This window comes from Clytia hemisphaerica, unplaced genomic scaffold, assembly GCF_902728285.1.
Source record: "Clytia hemisphaerica strain Z4C2 unplaced genomic scaffold, Clytia hemisphaerica genome assembly, whole genome shotgun sequence".
Classification (NCBI taxonomy): domain Eukaryota; kingdom Metazoa; phylum Cnidaria; class Hydrozoa; order Leptothecata; family Clytiidae; genus Clytia; species Clytia hemisphaerica.
This window is the reverse complement of record NW_027103974.1, coordinates 1,056,641-1,079,355: the sequence shown is the minus strand read 5'-3', so window position 1 is coordinate 1,079,355 and position 22,715 is coordinate 1,056,641. Positions and strand designations below refer to the sequence as shown.

General features: G+C 35.6%; 1 protein-coding gene across 4 annotated transcripts in view; it reads right to left on the bottom strand.

The window, feature by feature from the left end:
• Nucleotides 1-12,795: 12,795 nt before the first annotated feature.
• The window catches only part of LOC136810661 (uncharacterized), a 95,790-nt gene continuing 85,870 nt past the window's right edge, over nt 12,796-22,715 (bottom strand). For all 4 annotated transcript variants that reach the window (XM_067067231.1, XM_067067233.1, XM_067067234.1 and 1 more), the window contains 2 exons: nt 14,193-14,357; nt 12,796-13,597 (listed from right to left, as the gene is read on the bottom strand). In XM_067067231.1, coding sequence (XP_066923332.1) covers nt 13,362-13,597; nt 14,193-14,357 — 401 coding nt within the window. In that variant the 3' untranslated portion in view covers nt 12,796-13,361. The remainder of the gene's footprint in view (nt 13,598-14,192; nt 14,358-22,715) is intronic.

Genomic DNA, 22,715 nt, shown 5'->3' with positions numbered 1-22,715 from the left:
GGAGAAAAGGGTGAAGGAAGGTCTACTGAAGTAGAGGCAAAAGGAGAACCTTTAACATAGAATACAATGGGCTTGAAAGAATTGAAAAATGTGGGTCCAGTTCCCTGGAAAGAGTATGATTACACTTCTAAATAACTTATTTTTACAATAACATTTGCCTTCTCACAAATCCAAAATATGGGTTAGAAAATCAACACGTTAACTCTTTTTACAAAAAACCGTCAAATCAAACTTTCAGTTAGGGAAACCATTGAGGATCCTGCCATTCTATCAGCCAGAAAAAAACTAAATGATAATTGTAAACGCAAGTTTCTTCATATTTTTCATCGAAAACAACCAAAAAACATTGTCAAGTCAGGATCGATGGTTGAACCCGACTGTTGACTGACCGAAATTGCAATGCCATAAATTATTGTGGAAGTGAACACTTAAAAAACGAATGTTTGGGAAATCAAAAAGACAACTTTTGTAAGGATGTTGAGTTTTGTTTATATGGCAGTATATGGCACTTTGTGATGGACTGATAGAAATCTGCACCAAAAACGAAAGTTGCTGATTGCTTCATGGCGCTCCTTCGCGTACTGTTTATTTAATTTCCACCAATAAGATTGCCGCATTTCACACAGCCCTTCTTTTTGGCACCTGTGGCCTTTCAGTGCCTTGCTCGAGGGGCGTCTGTAAAATCTCTTCTTTCATAACACCTCTTTTATTTGTTTCAATCCATGATCCTAGGGTGTAGACTATTTCTTATCTTCAATTCTCTGAAGAAGACGGGAATTTTTGATGCCAGAGTTAGATGCAAGAGTTAGATTGTCAACAAAGTGCCCTAAAAATCATTGCATAAAGGAAGAACTTAAAAAAAGATAGGAAAAATAGAAAAGTTGTATTCTTTACTGCTCTATTTGCCAAATCTACAATTTCAATGTCAAAAGGGGCAAATTGTTTCGCTTACACTTTTACCACTTTTGCACTTGTTCCCACTTCTGCCACCATCATGTTGAAACATTTTAAAAAAGTGTGAAAAGTGGCTCCTTCAGTTAACTTGTGTCAGGCGATGTGTAAAAACGAGACCACGTTCCTTCAAATACGGGCCCGAAACAGTGGTCCTTCTAGGTAAAATTCCGACGGCAACAGAGCCTTTTTCTAGGTCTTTATATTACATTTTCAATCGGTACAACATAAATTATGCCTTCTGCCATCTTTGAATAAATTTATTCTCTAGTTACATAGCGACGGAAAATTAATGCAAAATTGGTTCTTTGCTTGGTGGGGATTGAGAATTTACCACTTTTAACACAAAGGACACAAACGATCATTTGGAATTAGGTGGCAAAAAATGTAAGCACTTTTGCCACTTTTAGACACATTTTGTAGAAACAATTTGGAACCTGGTGGCACTTAGGGTAAAGATGTGAAAAATAGCAGCGAAACAATTTGCCCCAAAGATCACAGCTTCATGGCAAATTTGTACATCGCTACGCCGCCATTATGATTTCCGTTTTGTGATGCTTAGTCAGCAGTTTTCTGTCGGCGTTTGTAAACAAACGATTTTTTAACCAATCCAATTGCCGATCGGCATTGTTTTGCTTTAGCATTGGAAGGTCTTCTATTTTTCAAAATCTTTGACAAAAATGGCAAAATTGGAGCAAAAAGAACACAGGTCTCGTGGGAACAGTGTTTTGTATGGAGACGTATGGAGGTAAGTTCCAAAAATGCCAAGAATGCCAGATTCACCACATCTTTTTTATTTGGCATTTATGTCACTCAAATTTTTGTCAATCGAATGCAAAATAATTGGCAATCAGGCCAAAAATGGCATATTTTGAAGTCAATCGAATTTGCTGTTACTCCCAAGCTCCGACCCTGACCCTAACTGATCCTGGCCCTAACCGATAATCCTAGCTAGCAGATTTTGCAAAACAAAAAATCTAAGGACCCTCCAGAGCAAAAAGTGCCGTTTTTTTGTGCTTTGGAATCTTCCGGTGTTCCAGAGCAAGATATCCGCGATATAATTACAATACAATAGCGCTTGCAGGCATATTTCATAGGAGTTTTCTGCTACCGAATAACGGTAGCAACGGTAGCAGGAACTGAATCTTTAATTGAGTTTTGGAACTCAATCTTTATGAAAAATAAAATTAGCTATGGAAAAAGGTAAATGAGTGAAAAATGTCTTCAAATATTTGATATTATAGCACTTAATTCCGCAAAAAGGCATAATTTTCTTGGGGCTTTGCCCCATAGACCAAACCAGGACTGCCCTGGACCAGTTGTTTACAAGGCCCCAGACCTCCTGTCTGCTTTTTCGAGCCTAAGGCACATTCTTAAACTCAATCTTTTGATTAAAAACGGTAGCAGCTCCAAATCCTGGAAATTTGCCTGGCTTGCTGTGCTAACCATGTGAAAACTAACTGAGCAACGGCGTATTTTTTAAAAAATCTACCGACTCATGGTAGTGAAACCTCACATTTTTTAATTTTTTTGATATTACAACCAGCAGCAACCAGTGATGCTTTCAAATATAATGTGATCAATATAATGTAATCAACGATGTTTGCAACTCAAGTGACGCGCGGCCGCGGGCGTGATAATTTCTTGTTTTTGATCAAAGTCCATCACATGGGATGTTTAAACGGTTTTAACGTGTTAAAAATCACTTGCTCCGGAAGCACTGGAAGAGCTCCTGAACTTTCCGGAGAGAAAAATAGTGTTTTTTAGCTACTCCGGAAAGCTCAGGAAGTTTTCGGAGCGCCGAGAGGGTCCTAAAATCTACTTTCACTCTACACTCGAGTAAGAAGATGAAAAGTCAGCACCATACCGTAAGTTGGTCTAATATCGACATCCCTCATCTAATTCCGACACCTTTCTTTAGAGACATTTCTATTTCTATTTAGTTGAGTTGCAGGATAGGAGGCTTCGAGGCCTATTTTTGCAACTATAGACGCTTTCAATGAGTGCCCCGTCAGCACGTTGGACTGACAACCCAATTCCCCTTACATGGCATGGGTTGTTGACCCAGGCGAAGGTTCATTCACTTGCCAAGTGAACTGCTGCGAGTGGGAATCGAACCTCAGTCGCCTGTGCAGTAACCAAGGTCAATGACCACCAAGTGCCTTAAACGGGAATAATACGAAAGTAATAATATGACAGTATAGACTTAAACTCGTAAATAAAGATTACGGGATTTCGACTACGGGCCGATTTTACTTTTGTTTTGAGTGGTTTCATTTTCGATTTCAAGCTAACATCTTAGCAACGGGGTGCTCGCCCATAGTTACAGGGGTTTGTGCAAAAAAATAAACATAGAAAATTTTCCAAATCCCCCATTTCGATTAATGCAATAAAAAATGAAACATTTTTCTATGTTTCACTTTTTTGCACCTATTCTTCAAAATGAAAATATTTAAGATTTTAAGTTCTTCTTTTATTCAATGATTTTTTACGGCACTTTGTTGACAATCTATAACGCTTGCATCAAATTCCCGCTTTCTTCAGTAAATTTAAGATGAGAAAAAACCTAAGCCACAGATCACAGATTGAAACAGATACCGTGAGAGGTCCTAAATCTGACACCACTGCCTAAATCTGATGGGGTCTTCTTTCAAAGATACAAAGTAAAATAAAAACAAACCTTTCGTTGTGACGCAATGAAGATACCAAAGTGTCAACGAAACTGAGAGATTTGATACACTGAACAAATTGAACCAAATAACACTAATTGCTTCTTATAACAAAACATATTTTTTTATTGCAATATGCACAACGTCATAAATGACAACAGTAGTAATAGCATCATTAAAAGTAATGAGATGTTTTGATTTTCCAAAGCACACGAAAATATAAAAGAGGTCTGTGTACGAGCGTGCTCATTTTGAAACGTTACGTAATCAAGCCTGATTTTTATTACTTTACACTGGCACTTGGCTTGATTGCGGGCTTTCCGTAAATAAACATCCGGACTTATGGGTGGTAAAGAGGGCGTTGATAGTTGCCGCCTCATTGATTCAATGTTTTTTATTCAAATCAAGTGCTACCGCATCCGCCCTTTTTTCAACTTCGCGCCATTTTTGCAATTTAATCTGTTTGTTTCTTGATGGAAACCAGCCTAAGTTGTTTCGTATTTTTCCCGCACAAGTCACTTTTATTACAAAACTGTTATCGTATTAAACATGAGCAACTGATCCAGAATAAAAGGTAATTATTTTTATCTTGAAATTACAGCTACCGTAACTTGGTCTAATGTCAACATCCCTCTTCTAATTTCGACATCCTTCTTTAGAGATATGAATGATAGGAAGGTCGGAATCGCTGATTGAAACTTATCTTTTTTGCTAAGCAATCAGTTGAGGAGTCCATCAGTGATTCCGACCTACCTATTATTCCTATCTCTAAAGAAAGATGTCGAGATTAGAGGAGGGATGTCGACATTAGACCAAGTTACGGTATCTTGTTAGATGTTTTGTTTCGAGAGTTCTAGCAATAGTTTATTGTTCAACTTGGAAGGGTGGGATTTTACAGCCGCCCGTCGTGCAAGGCACTGAAAGGCCACAGGTGCCAAAATGAAAGGCCGTTTGAGATGCGGCAACCTCATTGGTGGAAATTTTTTTGTTGCAGATTTCTATAAAAACTTCTCTCAGAGACTACTTGTCAATGTACATGTACACATGTGTTGTGTCAACTTGTCAGCATTGTATTGTTGTAATGGAAAAGATAAAAGAGGTAAGACTAACCTAGTTTCTAATCCTGATATACCGTGAGAGGTCCTAAATCCGACACCACTGCCTAAATCCGATGGGGGTCTTTCAAAGATACAAACTAAAATAAAAACAAACCTTTAGCTGTGACGCAACGAAGATACCAAAGTGTCAACTAAACTGAGAGATTTGATACACTGAACCAATTGAAAACCAAATAACAATAATTGCTTCTTATAACAAAACATATTTTTTTATTGCAACGTTATAAAACGTTGCAATAAATAACGTCATAAATGACAGCAGTAGTAACAGCATCATAAAAAGTAATGAGATGTTTTGATTTTCCAAAGCACACGAAAATATAAAAGAGATCTGTGTACGAGCGTGCTAATTTTGAAACGTTACATAATCAAGCCTGGTTTTTATTACTTTACACTGGCACTTGGCTTGATTGCGGGCCTTCCGTAAATAAACATCCGGACTTTTGGGTGGTAAAGAGGGCGTTGATAGTTGCCGCCTCATTGTTTCAATGTTTGTTATTCAAATTAAGTGCTACCGCATCCGCCCTTTTTTCAACTTCGCGCCCATTTTTGCAATTTAGTCTGTTTGTTTCTTGATGGAAACCAGCCCAAGTTGTTTCGTATTTTTCCCGCACAAGTCACTTTTATTACAAAACTGTTATATCGTTTTAAACATGAGCAACTGATCCAGAATAAAAGGTAATTATTTTTACAACTCACAACACTTTTTAATTACATTAATTGACATCTTGACATTACAGCTATCTTGTTAGAGTTAGATTTCAAGAGTTTATCGTTCAACTTGGGGAGGGAATGTTTGTAAACATAGAATTTTTTTTCATAACAGTTATTTGGGGGGTCAGAATTAGGCAGGGGTGTCGGATTTAGGACCTCTCACGGTAGGAGTTTAAAGTTTAGACTGTATGAGTAATATGAAAGCTTTGAATCACTAATTACAAAAGGATTATTCCTCTCTGACCACTAAGCAAAGAAAAACAGTTTCAATCTTTCTATCAATTTCAGCTGATAAAAAGGGTGTTGGAATTAGAGAGGAGGGGTGTCGACATTAGGATCAAGTTACGGTAGTATATACTGGACTGGATGGGGGTCTTGGAGGAACAGGCAGGATTTTGTTTACTTGAAATTCACGAATCAAGTACTTCACAATTAAACATATAAAATAGTTATGACATTTTTTTGTAAAAAAGTTGGAAAATATCTTCAGAAAAATTGCTCACCGCACACCACCCACACTGCTCACGTTTCAATTTCCAGAAATACGGACCTTGTGGACGCATCGGATAAACAACGTGCATAAAGAATCCGTGTATTTTAATGACCTGAACCAAGAAAGTAGCCTTTACCGAGGAGACACTCGGACATACCGGAGTGCCCCCCCCCCAAAAAAAAAAATTTCTATACATACGTTTTGTTTCCGTTTTGACGGGGCTCCCCCAGGGGCTGACGTGACACGTGAATGAGCCTTTTTTCTGACGTGAATACGTGAATTGGACTTTTTCAGCACGTGAATACGTGAATTGAGATATCAGCGTGAACATGAAAAGCAAATCATTGCCTAAAACACAAGGAAACTCTAAAAATCTATCTAAGACCTAAATACGCACACTGGGCCCAGAGGACAAAAGTTTGGAAATAGGGAGTGGGCGAACAACAAGATAGTATTTCTTACATTTTTTGTATTATTAAGGCATTAGTGGAGCTCTAGGGTCACATTACATGAGTTAGAAAATAGTAAACTTCAAATTTTGACTTTCTTTTGAGATTTTTCATGAAAATTGGGATTTGTAGCTTGGAAAATGCAGGCAAAATTTGAACTTTTAAACCGCTAAGTGTCACATCGAAACTCCAGCATTTTTGGAAAGGTTAGTGTCTGTAGTTTTCAAAACATATATGGTTTGATATGTGACACTTAGCGGTTTTTGAGATATTTGGACATTTGTGGTTACCTTAAGCATTTTCGTGATGAGAATTTTGACTGAAAATTTGAATTTTTTCTCGTTCTTGGATATTTATACTTACTTTTAAGCAATTTCCCTTTAGAATATAATGTCTCTAAAGGTTATCACACAAAAGAACTGATTTACAAGCTGAATTTAGATCTGAATCTTCAAAAATGTGCATTTTTCACTTTTTTTGATTTTTCATCAAAATGTGGTTTTCAGTCAACTTTGGAGCCACATAACTTGAGTTACAGATCAGATACAGACTTGAAACTTTGGCATCTTATCAGAAATTTATTCAAGATTCCATAAATCATATTATTAAAGCAAAATTTTAACTTTCGTTTTTTCCCTATTTCCACCTCTGGGCCCACTGTGATACGTAAATCTGTAAATTTTTCTTGCTCGCTTCGCTCGTCTAGTCTTGGATTAATCTATTGTCATATAAACTTATTGTCATGGTAAAGTCATTCAAATAATAATCAAATTTATGACATTAAAATTCTCAAAGATATCTAAACAAATATTTTTGTTAATTTTGTGAGGGCGTATTTTTCATTTTTAGTGACAATTTTTGTGATGCAAATACTGCATCCAACGAGAGCGTCGTTAATGGTCGTCTCTGCGTAGTCACTTATTTGTTACTACACAATACAATACACAAAATGATACTGCGCTCGATACTGCGTTAAACTTAGAGACTTAGAGGATTTTTACTCCTTCAATAATTTGCAAAAGTAGATAGTTCAGGGTAGTTCTAAAACATCTTGTATACATGCATCAAGCAATTAAAAAATAATTCTCATAGATAATGCACATGATGCGTTTTCAAATCTAGGCATTCTAAATTTTAAAAGTTTTCTCTTTGGCGAAACTCTGGAACGCCGCACCGGGTACGGCAGGTACGTCGATCGCCGCACCAGATTTTTGCCAACAATCGGTCAGTGTTAAATAAAATCAAAGATTTTCAAAAAAATTATGTACGACCAAACAAGGCAGACTTGACTAACGCTGTTTTTCAGTCACAAAAGGCGAAAAATTTTGAGAAGTTTCGCGCTCGCTTCGCTCGCGCTATTGTTTTCAAAACATTTTCTTCCATGAAATACGGGTCAAATATTGGAATTTGTGTCCTCTGCTTGTACTACCGCTCCACCTCTTTGAAGCTTGTGTTGAAGTCTATGGCTTCTCAAACCATGATTGGCACAAACTCGATTTGAAATTTAAAAAGATTTCTTACGGGTCTGCGAGTAATAAAATCCAACACCAAATGTCCACCCTACGCCAGAGGGGTAGTTCTTTGTAACTTTGGCGCGGCAGACCTAAAAAATTGCTTTATTAAAGCTCAAATAGCTGTAAAAAATGCCTTAAAAGGTCGACGCTATCGAGAATTAGGTCACAAAGCTGCAAAAAACTTTGTATTGGCGAAAATGTTTGGCATAAAAATAGGTCAAACTGCTTAAAGAAACCATAAAAAGGTCATATATTTAACCCAATAAGGTCACAATCGTTTTAACAAAAGATATAAAAGCAAAATTGGCGCGTGAACGTGAAAATGTTTTTTTTCGCTCGTGAATACGTGAATTGAGGGTCGACTAGGGGGGCCTCTTTGACGTATCAACTTTTTCATCAATCAAAGTGAAACCGAGAGTGAAACTTTTTGCGTGTTTCAGTTTTTCAAATGTTTCTCTTTTTGATGAAAAATGGTTCAAGTGGCTCCAGACCTTTTAAGAAAGATAATAAAAAATCAAAATCAGACATTTCAAATGTTTGCATATTTTATAAAGTGTCGTGTCAAAACTTTGAACTACAAGCATAGTATAAGAATGCCGCGGCTGGAATGATAACATCTGAATTTCTGTTGTTCTATCTCTGTCGTATTTGATGACTATTTGTTGATCAAGAAATCAGTAATGTAGCATCTTTAATGGTAAATTTTATTAGTTTGTCGTTAATACTTACTTCTCAGTGCGTTTTAGACATTAATGATATGCCCTTGATAATACACTTGTATTATAAAATCATTGTAAAGGAAAAATCAACACTAAGAAATTGAAACAAGCACAAAATGGCTGGGCTGAAAGAACTCGAAAATTAATGAGGTGCCTCGAAATGCCTTCACAATATTTCAGTGAAATCTTTTTAGAAATTAATGAAAAAGTACATCAAGATAATACTGTGAAAATTTCAAGCCAGCACCTTCAAAATTTATCATTTAAACTGACAGGAAAGTTGTCATCTTGAATATAGTTCTTATAATTTCAATTTTGGCGAAAAACTATTGTTTCCACAAAATACCCCTAAAATTTGTCCAAAATTAGTTCAAGTGTTCTATTGGGTACAGATTCAAAGATATCTAGCAACAAAAACACTTTTTGTGAAGGAAAATAAGAGAAAAATTTCAAAAACTATCTACCAATAATAAACTGAGCATCTTGATGTTCTTATAAAGCTCGGAGACAGAGATGGAACAACAATTAACTGAAAAGACAATGCGGTACATATTCCAGCCGCGGCTTTCTTATACTATGCTACAAGTAAGGAAGATTCTTAAGGTACCTTAAGTTTTTCATATCATCTGAGATGAATTAAATGATAAATTAAATGTAAAATATCCACATTCCTTTGAGAGCAGACATTAACCCCACCTTAGCATCATCAAGTTGATACCATAAGTATCCAAAAAGCGTTTGATGATTATTACATATCATGCTGTGAAGGTACAAATCCCGATTTCACTCAACGCCCCACTCGAGTGAGCGTACTCAGCGAGAACAAAAGTAACCATGGCAATCTAAGTACTTGCAAGAATTAAATCACCAAAATAATCTCGAACAATAATAAATCAAAAATTAATCAAATTAAAAATAAATCAAAAATAAATAATCATACTTCAAAAATAAATCAAAATCTCGAACACGATTTTTCGAGTAAAATTTATCCGCACTACCTTGGTCAGTACCGTTGAAAGCAGAGTTTTATGTGGATTAACATGCTCGAGTGAGGCCCTTTTTGGGGAAGACTTTTGTAAAATCAAGCCTCAAGTGTACTCTTTTGCCCTTACGCTTAGATAGATAAGTTTTTTAGCATTGTACTGGTTGTCAGCAACACTGCAAACCTATCAAAGCTATTTAAAGAGTTTGAAAGTCAGCGCTGTCTTTATGGGCTTTCGCCAAAGGGCGTCTTTCGTGCTTTCGCTTTTCCCGGCATATACTAAAAGACGGATCGACGGATCGAAGGATCAACGGATCGACGGATTACTAAAACACGGATCGTCGTATTTCGGATTACTAAAAGACGGATCGTCGTATTTCGGATTACTAAAAGACGGATCGCCGTATTTTAAATTACTAAAACACGGATCGTCGTTTTTCGGATTACTAAAACACGGATCGTCCTCGTGTAAACACATCTCTTTTCTTGTTATCTTTTTATTCTTTGACATAATGCAATAAAGTCCAATAAAAAAAGAAGACTTTTTTTAATCATATGGTAATTACAGCTTTAATTACATTCGATAATTTGGGAGTTGAATTATATCCATAATGCACAAATTTGATATTCTTAAAGGTAAAAAGAGTATAAAATTTCTTGCTTGACTTTGTTGTTACTTGATTCCTTTGAATTTTATCTAATAAAGGACGAAACGACCGACGGGTATGTGCGGACCCTAAGGGTGTGTTTTATCGAAATAACCAAAATGCACTGTAAGGGTGTGTTTTTTTCTCAATGCACTGTATAAAGGTACAAATTTCAAGTTCTAATGGTCGTTCAGATTGAATTCTACTGTTTCTACTTCAAAATCGTCAAAGTAATTTCAATTTTTGATTTTTTTTGCCTGCGGCGCAAATCTTTCTTTTCGGAAAGTTCAAAAGCTTATTTTTCTGTTAATATGCCAATCAAGAGAGTCATTTTGACTCAATTTAGAAGGATTTTAGCTAGTCTAAGAAGTTATATTTTCTAAAATTTTCCTAGTCGGACCCAACTATGGTGGGTCCTGCTGATTAATTCAAATGATATTTCACACTATTTCAGACCAAAGAACAGACTATAGCTTTCTATTTTAAAAATACGACGATCCGTGTTTTAGTAATTTAAAATACGGCGATCCGTCTTTTAGTAATCCGAAATACGACGATCCGTCTTTTAGTAATCCGAAATACGACGATCCGTCTTTTAGTAATCCGAAATACGACGATCCGTGTTTTAGTAATCCGTCGATCCGTTGATCCGTCGATCCGTCGATCCGTCTTTTAGTACATGCCGCCTTTCCCTAGGCCCATTTGATATCATATATGACACTCTTTAATTGATTGTGGTTTTAAGAAATGTTTGTTGGGAAATCCCCCCTTTCACGGTCAGTTCTTTTGAGACAGGGGTATTCTTTTAAAAGGCACCTACCATTGCCAGGATGGGACCTTACTGTTTATTATTTCACCAATACTTTTCCCCAAGGGCCTGACTGTGAGGCTCTGAGCACATAAAATTCCATTTCCAACGGTACCAAGAAAGATAGTGTGGATTTTTTTTCAAGGTCAAGTTTTAGTTCTGCCACATTATAAGTCTCGGATTACTTAAAAACTCAACATGGGGATTAGTTTTAGTTCTACCACACTTCAAGGCTCGGAAGAGTATTAAATAATTGCAAATAGAGAATTATACAATCTACTTAAGCTCAACATGGGGATATGTGCTCTCCATCTTCCATTCTTTGGATACTAATGTGATTGAAAAATGTACGATAAAGTCTTTGCAGTTTGTCTTCACAGCTTGAATTTCAGAGAAAGCTAAGCTGTAGTAGTGTGGTGTTCATGGTATCAACTTAAACAGCATCGTTAAATAATAGGGATAAGAGGCTAGTCACGAGTCCAATCATACGTTTTTTAATTTTTTTGTGTATTCTAATATTTTTGTTATAGCTTTAGCAACTCTTGATGGCAGCAGGTAAACATTGGGGCAGCTCGAGAACAAAAATTTTATTTCTCCTCACTCCATTTCGAATTCTACGTCGTCTGCAACCAAATAGATTTTTCAAAACACGTCTATAAGAAGAACTTCTTAGTACATATATCATTGGATTACAAACACAGTTCATGTTGTAAATCAAAGTACCAATATCAATGTCTACTTGTGACTGTGTTGTTTGTTTGATCATGTGATTCAATACAAAACCATATTGGCAGCTCAGTGACGTAATATATGCCGTCAGAATCATGACGACGTTTAAATTGATACGTCTTTGACGTCCTTGGATTCTATTTTCGTTGTTATGACGGAATGAACGAACAGCTGATCGCGAATCTTCAACACTTTTTAAAATTAGGCCGTAAAAAATAAGAATTGCACACATTAGCAAGATGGCGATTATCATGCACAAAATCCTAAAACACCGTAAACGAAAAAACAACATAATTGGAACCACTAGACCCATTCCTAAAGCAAATGCCAATAGAACTAATACACGTTCCCTTGTCAAAATTGATTGGTGCTTGAACGGCCTTGAAAAGGCTAGATATCGGTTAAAAGCAATCAAAGCTATGAAGAAACTCGAACAATAGGTGTTAATTGCTGCAGTATATTTGAAAATGCCAGGTTGATCATCTAAACATTTGTTTTCCATGTAATAAGCACATTTAGCTGGTATAATAACTAAACACGTTAAGGTGTCCCATAGGTTTAATGCCAATAAAAAACAATTAGCATTTGATAATCCAAATCCTCGATTGTGGAAAAGTTTCCACATGCAGTATAAAGCCAAACAATTGATGATGAGGCCAATGATAGCAATTGGGATGTTGGCAATTCCGTAATAGTAATAATCACGCATACTATGAAATGAATTAGAAATATATTACTAAGTTAGACTGGAACAATAGAATTCGAATGAGGGATTTATATTTAAGGGGCATCAAAGTCATTGACTTCAAAGCCTCAAATCTTAAGGCTCCACTTTTTCTTGCTTGAGAATGGTTAAAGATTCATCTCTAGCTCCCTCGGGGCTTTAAACTCAATGATCAAAGTACTTCTTAGATTTTTAAACAAAATGTATTACAACAGGATACAAAATGAAAACAAAAGCCTCATGTGGAAACCAAAATACCAAAATAGATAAGGCAGATGTTCATTGTTTCCACTGTTTCTTAAGTTTCTATTTTAATAAGCGGTTTGCGCATCGTACTACTGTAACTAATATATATAATTTCCCTTTGAGAATACACCACTGGTTCAAGCTGATAAAAAAATCAACAAAAGAAAAATCTCAACGAAATAACCGGATGATAATTATGTGTAAAACTGTATGATATTGCTAGACATGACCTCATAATTTTTCTGCATTTTTCGAAATGATTTTTTGCCACAATCGTAATGCTTTTACCGTATCAAAAATATATATTTAATAATCAAAATACCTTTATGCTAACAAGATTATCTAAATACAATTGCCATATATAACAATACCATGAAAAAAGTAGATCAAAAAGTAATGACCATAATTAATCTCGTTGACTTAACCAAATTTGACAACAGTAGAAAAATACACATCACGGCGGGTTGAAAAAATAAAAGTTTTATAAGATGTCTGGGTGGGCGTCTTCACAAATTATGCCTTTAAATAAAGTAAAATAAAAACCTTTGATTTGCTAGAGATCTGAGAACTTGAGTAAAGATTTCAGAATGTTAAACTATTAGAGTTCAAAAACCATCTGGTTTTCAGAATCCCATTTCTCAATGTTGTCACGTGATTTCTTTCCAGCCTTCTTATTGGACGATTTATTCTTTCTTGCTTTGTGATTGGTTCGTTTGATACGATCAAAAGCAGCGCGTTTTTTCCAATGTTGTGTTGAACAGCAAGATGCTGGACATGTGCTACTACAGATTACACCACAAGTTGAGGGACAGTTCATATCGATGGAAGAGGTCACTGGAAATATAATTAGATTAAAGTATGCAGTAACTGAAATCACACTTACCTAAACAGTAATATTCTATTGGTGTTTTGAACGATTTGAAGGCAGTGGTTTTTCAATTTAAGTATGTGCAGTAAACATATTTAAATAAACCAAATCCTTAACTCATTTCGTGACGGTTTAATCACATTTTAAGTGAGCATATTGTCATTGCATGTGTTGTACACCCCCTTCTCACAGACTCTGGCCAAAATATCGTCGCAGTGGAAGATTAACCTCCATTTTTTGTCCCCACTGAAAACAATCAAATAAACCAATCCTCACTGCAAGATATTATACTTTTTCCCATCCCCGCTGAATATTTTTACTTTAAAACAAAAGAATTGAAATCCGCAGCCATAAAAGATATGGGAATATCAATCCCTATTGAGTTTCAGTCCATTTTTTATCCCCACTGGCTGAAAAAATCCTACCGGGGCTGTGAGAAGGGGGTGTTGTTATGACATGACATGATTACATCATATTTGCATGAGACTTTTTAAAAAGACTCTGTCGAAATTCATTGCTTTTTAATCAATTGAGAGTCTCCCGGTCTAAAGTCTACTCTACCTTCCATGGCAGGTGGTGGAGGTGGTGGAGGCGGTTGTGGTTGTGGAGCCACATACTGCTGCTGAGATGGTTGTTGTTGGTTGATTTGAAGCATTGCAAGGTTTCGAAGATATTCTTTTTCACATTGTGATTGGAATGTTGAATTCAACTGCATCTGTGGCAATCCTAAAAAGAAAAGAGATCCAATCAAAAGGCGTAATTTTTATATATTATTAAAAGTTTTTATTTCCAGAATTAACGTCACCCAGGATTTCCAAGAACATTTTTCATGCAAAACATATTTGTCATCTGAAAATAACCAAAGTTACATATAATGTGCCACAGTGTATTTTGTGACATTGTGGGGTAAAAATAATATCAGCATAATGAATGGATTTTAAAACTCAACATCAGTTTACCTGACATGATTTGAGCATCGGCAAGATCGCAAATGAATCCCGAGCAATCTTCGGTAAAAACGACATCTTTCAGAGGTTTCAATGGGTCTGTTGGACAAGTTGTTCCGAAATGTAACTCCACGTCAACGTAGACACTCAAGTGACCCCTGATATAGAAAAAAGTTTTCCCAAAGAATTAAGGACTAATACTTCCTTTATTGAAAATCTTTTGTTTTTGCAATCTTTTGCTAATAACCATTCGTGTATGATTTTTAAAGAATGAATCAAAAACATTTTAAAAGACAAATCTACGACAAAAATGTCCAATTCGAAATTTTTTAAATCGTGATCTAGAAATATTCATGGTCTTACCTGAGTGATTTTACGATCGCAGATTGTAAACAGTTATTGGAATCACCATAAACCGTCGAAATCTAAATAGTAATAAGGTATTTTAATGATATAAAATTATGTCTTATGTATGGGTTTTCGTAAGGAAGACTTTTAGTGTCGTACTGGTACATTACAACATACGGAGCATGTTCAATATTTTTGCGAAGCCAATTTATGAGTTTGCAATGAAGTAAATATATTGATAGTTTTAGGTATTTTAACGTTTTTCAGAATTTAAAGTTTAGGCGAGAATTGCGATTTCCACTTTACACACCCCCTTCTCACAGATCCACTGGAAAAATTGGCCCAAATATCGTTCTCGGTGGAAAATTATTCTCCAATTTTTGTCCCCACTGAAAATAATCAAGTAAACCAATTCTCACTGCAAAGTATTTACTATAATTTTTCCCATTCCCACTTAAATTTTCTGACTTAAAAAAAAAAGAATTTAAATTCCAAGCCATTGAAAATATGGGAATATCAATCCCATCGAGTTTTAGTCTGAATAGCAGACCTCTATAGACATACTTCCTATAAGAAACCTTTTTCGCTAAAAGATAAGCGGAAGCCTAAGGCCTAATCGAGTTTCAGTCCGTTATTTTTATCCCCACTGGCTGAAACAATTCTACCGGGTCTGTGAGAAGGAGTGTCTTTATTTCATTGGATATTTTGATTTTGACGGGAGTCAGTGGCTTCTTTGTTTTGAACAATTTTGTGCTTTTGGATCCTCTCTTAAGTCTTAAGTCTCATGTTAAACTCTACGTTCCAGAAGTAAGTTAAAGTACTTAAAACCATTTGTAGTGTTTCCAACCGTTCACCCTTTTACCCATTGGTAACATTGTTCTAAGTCTCGAACAATGTTTGCACAATATAACAATAAACTGGTTTTCTCCATACCAGCGAATGTGTTCGTTGTGTGATAACAGCAATTTGTGGTGATGTTCCAAGTGCGATTTCATTGGTCCATTCATCCATTGGATAATTGATGGTCACTGTGGAAAGACTTATTGCTGAAATGATTGTTAGAATAAGAAAAAATATATTTTGAGAAATACTAATTCAGTTCGCCTAAATGAAGACTGTGTAAATCCCTGGAACCCAGGTCTCTTTGTTTGTTTGGTATCATTCCGATAGCACTCACAAAATTATTTCCCAGAGCGATTGTATTACGTCCATTATTTGCGCAAATGATTCTGGCTCCTGGAGAGCTAATCATAACATAGAATTTGGAAACTAAAAACTTTCACGATCTTGAGCTGTAAATTCGAACAAATTTATTTTCCCGTTAGAAATCGAATTGGAGAGAATAAATCGCTATTACTTTGATTAAACTTACTCGGTTGCACTGTTTTACAAAAAAAAGGTAATTTCTGTTGGCAGAGATTTTTCTCAAATGCTCCGTTCTTATCATAAAGAACACATCTTTTCGTCTTGTCTTTAATTGGAGGGTTCACCCAACCGTTAAAAGTAGGCGAAGAACCATCAGTCCATTGAAGTGAATTTTCGCGCACTCTAAAACGTAAATGTTGGTGTAATATATATACCAAATAATGCAAAGCGAAGAATCTAAAGATCTTGATTTAGTGTTCACAAAATCTCTCGAAGTCTTCACGAAGTGCAAAAAATTCCTTTTCCTATTCCTCCAAGTACACCTTTAAAGGAACATTAAAAACTTTTCGGCAGTTTTAAGGCTAAAAATGTTGCTAACATGTTCTAAATTTTACAATACAATTTGAGAGTATTTTAATGCAATTTCTTAAATTGGGTGCTTTTAGAGTTCCTAAAGCCTTAAATTGTTCTTAACTTATTCTTGTTATTTTGGTAATCGGAACCTAAAGTTCTTATATAGTTTGTTCTTATAAAAAACGTGTAGAGCTTCAAAATTCTACAAGGCTATTAGCACACTTTGTAATGAACCCATTAGGTTTTACCTATCATTCAATCCAATCCAAGCTTCTTGCGCGTTCATTTGTTCCATGGTGTTCCCAACCAATGTGAATTCGTTCGTATTTGTGATGGAAATGAGAGAAGATTTTTCAGACGCGCATGCCATTGAAGCTTCTTCCCATGTCTTCTTGTCCGCGAAAAATTTGTAACAAAATCCTTCTTGTGATGTGTAGCCTGTCGCGCATGCGCCGGATGCTTCTGATTGACCAAAGTCTACATTAAAAAAAAAGAAATAGATCATGGAATGTGTGGGGAATTTTAAGCTGTTGGCATCCACTAACGGATTCGTGCTACTTAGATACTACCTGAAGTTTTGCAGTGGTCTGTGATGCAGTATAGTAGAATTTCAAGTAAATACATAGGTCTTAGAATTGTTTTGAGGATCCCATATTCTAGTAAATGAAGTACTTCGATCTTATTTAAATGGTCGTCTTTTAATATTCAATTCAAAGCGAAGAATCTCGGTAAAACTAGATTTAAAATCCCCTCCCTACAAGTTTTCTTGTACAAATTCCATATGGAAGAAAAGGACTTAAGATTGATAAAACTTTAGGATAGAATTCACATAAAAAAGTACAATTTTTATCTCAGATGTTAGAGAAAAAACACTGACCATGGGTGAGTGTTCACTTTGAAGTGAAGTAGTTCTCGTGTATTGGGCCGAAGCTGAACTTTAACGCGGGAATTTTTGACTGTCACAGCCGCTTGTAACCGCTAAACAAATGTACACTACTCACTATTAACAGGAAGTACATTACAACTAACACCATCACCATCACCATCATCCAGTGCCGACACATCAAAGAAAGCCACAATATAGGATTTGCCTGTCTCATCCTCCGCCTTCCCAACACAAACAAAGGACGCAGAACGCCATACAAGTTGTGTGAAGTATTTATTCTTCTCTGTAATGACTTTATTTTCGAAATCATAATCGATGATCTGATTATACCATGATTTGACGGCTCTCTTAACACTGAAATCGTTGTCATTCGCATCACTGACGAATAAAGCTTGTCCGAATCGCGTACTTGGCTTCTCCATTAACCTGAGAATACGAATGATATCAGAAATTGATTATCTCAAATCATTAGCTTTTAATGATGAAAGGCATGAAAGGCTTGAAAGGAATCAAAAGTAAACAGAACAAATGGTTGTTGGCTATTGGCCAAACATTTAGAAAACTTTTCATACCCAGGGAGTATCATACCCAGAGCGTTATTGAAGCGATGGTCCTGATCACACATAATTCCTTTCGACCGTAATGAAATAGCTTATTCGACTCTGGTAGAGTCAAACCCAGTATTTAGGAAGCCTCTGAATCGTTCATTTTGTCCGCCGGACTTACTCTTTCTCACTTGCAAGGTATTGAGCCCATTGTTGAGCAACTTTACATGACTGGTCAGACCATGATAAAGCAACGGAACTATGCATATGACGATATTGATTCATCTCTTCCAACATTTCATCTTTTAACTTGTTGTTCATCTTTTTCACTGAAAAAAAATCCGTATTTTTATATATTTTCTCGTCCTTTATAGGCTTTACCCAAAAAAGACTGCATTGCGGGCTGGAAAACGACATGCTAAAACATGAAATCATTGGTTTCTTAATTCTTTTCTCCATACTATTAAACATATAACGTCAGTATTTTGTAAACTGGTCGAGGACATAGGCCGACAAGCCAAAACCAGAAGAAGTATCATACAAGCAAACTATTAAAGTTTCATAATAAACGAATAATTTTCATTCTCAGCAGTAAGATCATAATCAAATATGCAGCCCATCAAATCTTTACTATAGTTCAAAGAGGCCCCCCTTCAAAACGCCAATGTAATCAAGACTCGTAGTAAGAAAACTTTAGCATAACACTGAAACAATTTATCATGTTTGATAATACCTTTATCCAATGGAAACATCAATTTCATTTTCTCTAATCGTTGGTGAAGATTATACTTGGCGGTCGCCTCTGTGAAGAGAAAAATGAAAATTTAACAGTGGTCCTAGTGTATAAACCTTACTCCATATCTCAACATTTGTGTTCCCTGTACGTGTTCAAGTTATGGAGACTCAGCTGTAATTAACAACTCATTTAGAAATAAAAGCAATACCCAGCTCACAATCTCATGTAAAAAATAAGAAAGTAAGTTCGAAAAGAATTTCTGGTTCCACTCCGTTTTTCGAGTTTTAGAGATTCCACTGTAGTTTGTATGTTTTGGATACCTTTACATATTTTAGGTTTCATTGGTTCAGCTTGTTCAACTAATTGATCATAATTGACCATGGCACCATACTTCGATGCCGGGTTTGATGTCAATCCTTTCATTCTGCATTGCTTGGAAGGAGAATCAGGTCCAAAAGTCACACCGAAGATGATAGCACCATTATCTTGAAGTTGTTTAGAAGGTGTTCGAATATCATCAGTTGAATATCCGTCAGTCACAATCACAACTATCTTTCCAACGTCTCTGGTGTTGTCTATCACTTCTGTTCGTACTAAATCTAGTGCTCGACCTGGATAAATAAATCAGTTTTATTTTCAAAAAGAGCGTTCACTAAAAGAATTGCAAGTGCCATTATTAGTTCCTTAGTATCCTGTAAAAGGATTAGGGACAAAGAACAACCAGGATATTTTCCCTGCTGGGAAATATTGAGGTTCGATAGAATACGGAGGAATATTTTAGAGCTTGAAATTGAGGTTCTAAGAAATCTATATTCCTTTGAATCTTAGCTCTCCACTTTTCTGTAAAGAGAAGATCTATACAATATATATTTAATCATACCGTAAGTGTGACCGTAAGCTTATTTTAGTAAAATAAAGAAAACACACCCACAGGGACCCCTTCCCACTGAAAAATTAGTGAAAATATCGTTTCCAGTGGAAAATTACACTCTCATCTTTGTCCCGCCAAAAATAATCCGATAAGAAAATCTTCATTGCAAAACATTGTGCTATTCTTTCCATCCCCACTGAACTTCAGGCTCGAAAACAATAGAATTCAAATGGGGATTTATAAAAAAACAAGCAACATGCTGAATGGACCTACCTGATGATGAGAATCAGATAAAAATAAAACAAATAGGAAGAGAGTAAGAAAGTGTAGTAAGCAGTCCAAAAAATTAGATAAAAATGATGAAGCAATTTCATACAAAGTCCAGAAAACTCAATTTTTAGGCACATTTTGGCCCGAATTTGCCCAAACAAATTATTTTTTGAAAATCGGGCTTCATCAGATTTTAAATATTATCATTTTATATCAAAGTGCAAAAAAATCAGAAAAAAATATCAATCCAATCTCGAGAAAAGCTCTTTTTCCCCAAATAAGAAAATCCGATTTTTACGACCAAAGAAATTTTTCCGAATAAAACTGCTCGAGCCACTTTTTAGAGAACCTTGCCCTTTATCTTTTTGCAAAAAAAACTAGGTGTTTGCCCCTCAGAATGTGGGTGAAATTTACTTTTACTCTAATTTTGTTTCTGTACCTTTTCTAACTTTTTTTGGTGTTTTTACAAGGTTTTCCATTATAAAATTTTTTCCCAGTAACTTAAATCTCAAAGTTTTAGGTCTATTTGTATTTTTTTCTCAAATTTAACTTTTACACTTAATGGGGCCCCCAGCGGTTCGCGTGAATGCGTGAATCGGCATTTTCGGTTGCGTGAATGCGTGAAAATTGAAAAAAATTAGGGAGTCCGCAGAATGTCTACCGTGAAAAGCACAGGTCGAAATCATATATCGAATAATAAATTATCAACACTTTGATAAAACACTTGTTTCTATTGAGTTATTTGAGGGCTATTATTGCACTAAATAGATATTTTGAAGAAATTTCGAAATTTTTTTTGGAGATGGAGAAAAAGTTTGAATAAAAAGGTGATTGAAATGAATTACCGCACCCAATTTCAATCTAGACTGGAAGCAAAGAAGTCGTCCTTGTAGGAACAGGTGAAATGTAGTTAGACTCAAAAGCAAAAGGTTTGAAATCAGTTGAAAGTTGGAAGCTTACTTTATGAATAGATTTTTACTGACCACTATCACAAGAGAAAAAACATCCAAGGAGGCGGACTCACTTTCTCAACAAAATCATGTACACGTATCTTATATACTTTTTACTCCCAAAAGCAGCGCAATTGATTGCTACAGTCATTTATAGCTTATCTGGAGCCATCGCAGCTCTTGGAAACACGTTTTGTCTCATCGTTTAATGGCAACCTTCACAACGATCAAAAACGAACAGGATTTTAACACCGCTTGCTATTAGTGATTGTATAGTTGGCTACTGTATGTATGTTTGCCGTTGGCAATCTGGTTGGTCAATTTTAGTCAAAAATCAGACACATCAACTTGTGTGGTCATTTATTTTTTCACTTTTTTCACTCTTTGGATGGTAAGTTGTCCCACGTGTTCAATTATTCTAATCTGATCTAGATCTAATTCTAATTCTAATATTCTGATCACCAAATCTTCTCGCTACAATGACATTTTAACAGATCGAAAAATCTACATCACCATGGCTTCATATTGGCTTGTAATGCTTATCTTTTCGATAATATGTATTTTTAAGTCTCTAGTTTATTATCTTGCAAGTCCATTAATCATAATTGTATCCGTCATCCTTCTATCGACCAGTTACTACTTCGTTTGGAAAGCCTTCCAACAGAGCGGAAGACGTCTCAGTGAATTATCGGCAACTGGGAACAACAACATCGAAACACAAAAGAGGCTTAAAAAATCACAACGTTTAGCAAGGAAAGTGCTCACTTTGATCATGTTCTATTTGGCCGCTTTTGTTCCTACAATAATTTTTATTATCATTTCATTGGTCCAACAATCCAAGCCTGAGCTAGTATCGGATGATCTTTTGACGTATACATTTCAGATCATGACGCATATTGGGCTATCCAACTCCTGTTGTAATCCATTTATATATATTTTGAAAGATCCAGAATTGAAGACAGCATGCAGAAGATTGCTTCGGAGAAGTGGCGTGGTTCGACCAAGCAATAACACAATCAGACATAACAATGCAAAAAGTGGTCAATCTTAAATGAGCTATCGAGTCAAAACTACTTATAAGTATTCTTCATATCAACTACTTACATATTTTGGCTATTTCAGAGAACAAAGAAAAGGTTAGATTCACTTTTTCTCTCTCCCCCGATCATACTAAATGAAGCAAAATATCCCGAAAAAAGTACTGCTTACTGGGAAAGTAACCCTTATAATATCTCATTGATTCGTGTTGATTCATACTTTCTTGAATATTTTCTTTGCTTTAGTTGTCAAGAGACTTTCAAACCAAAGAAATTTTGTAGTGATTTTTATTCTTTGTATAACTTTTTCAACATTCTGTCATATCTTTTCTATGAGAAAAATGTGCTTTCTGTGCTCTGGAAATTTTGGTTTGTTTACTCGAAATTTTGGTGACTTTTTATACAAAGCAGCTAACCGTAAAAAGGTGTATTCGCAGATATTTTCATCCTTAACACAAATTACCGTATGGAAGCGAATGCAAACCAAAACCTGTTCATCAAACAAAGAAAGCTTTTTTAACGCTGCTCTTGACAACTTTCACACTTCCATATTCATTGCTGGGCCTTCCAGTCGCTGGGCTTCTTGTTTGGAATTAAATCTGTTTTTACTATGTCGGGGCTTATTGAAAATTGCAACTTTGCAGACTTATATTCAGATGACAGAATTCAAGGCCAAAAACCAAAAAAAAGTGAAATTGTTTATGTGAATTTTTTTTTACTGAACCGGTCCTAATTTTTTTTCACCTATTTCTAAATACATTTTTTCAATTGAAGT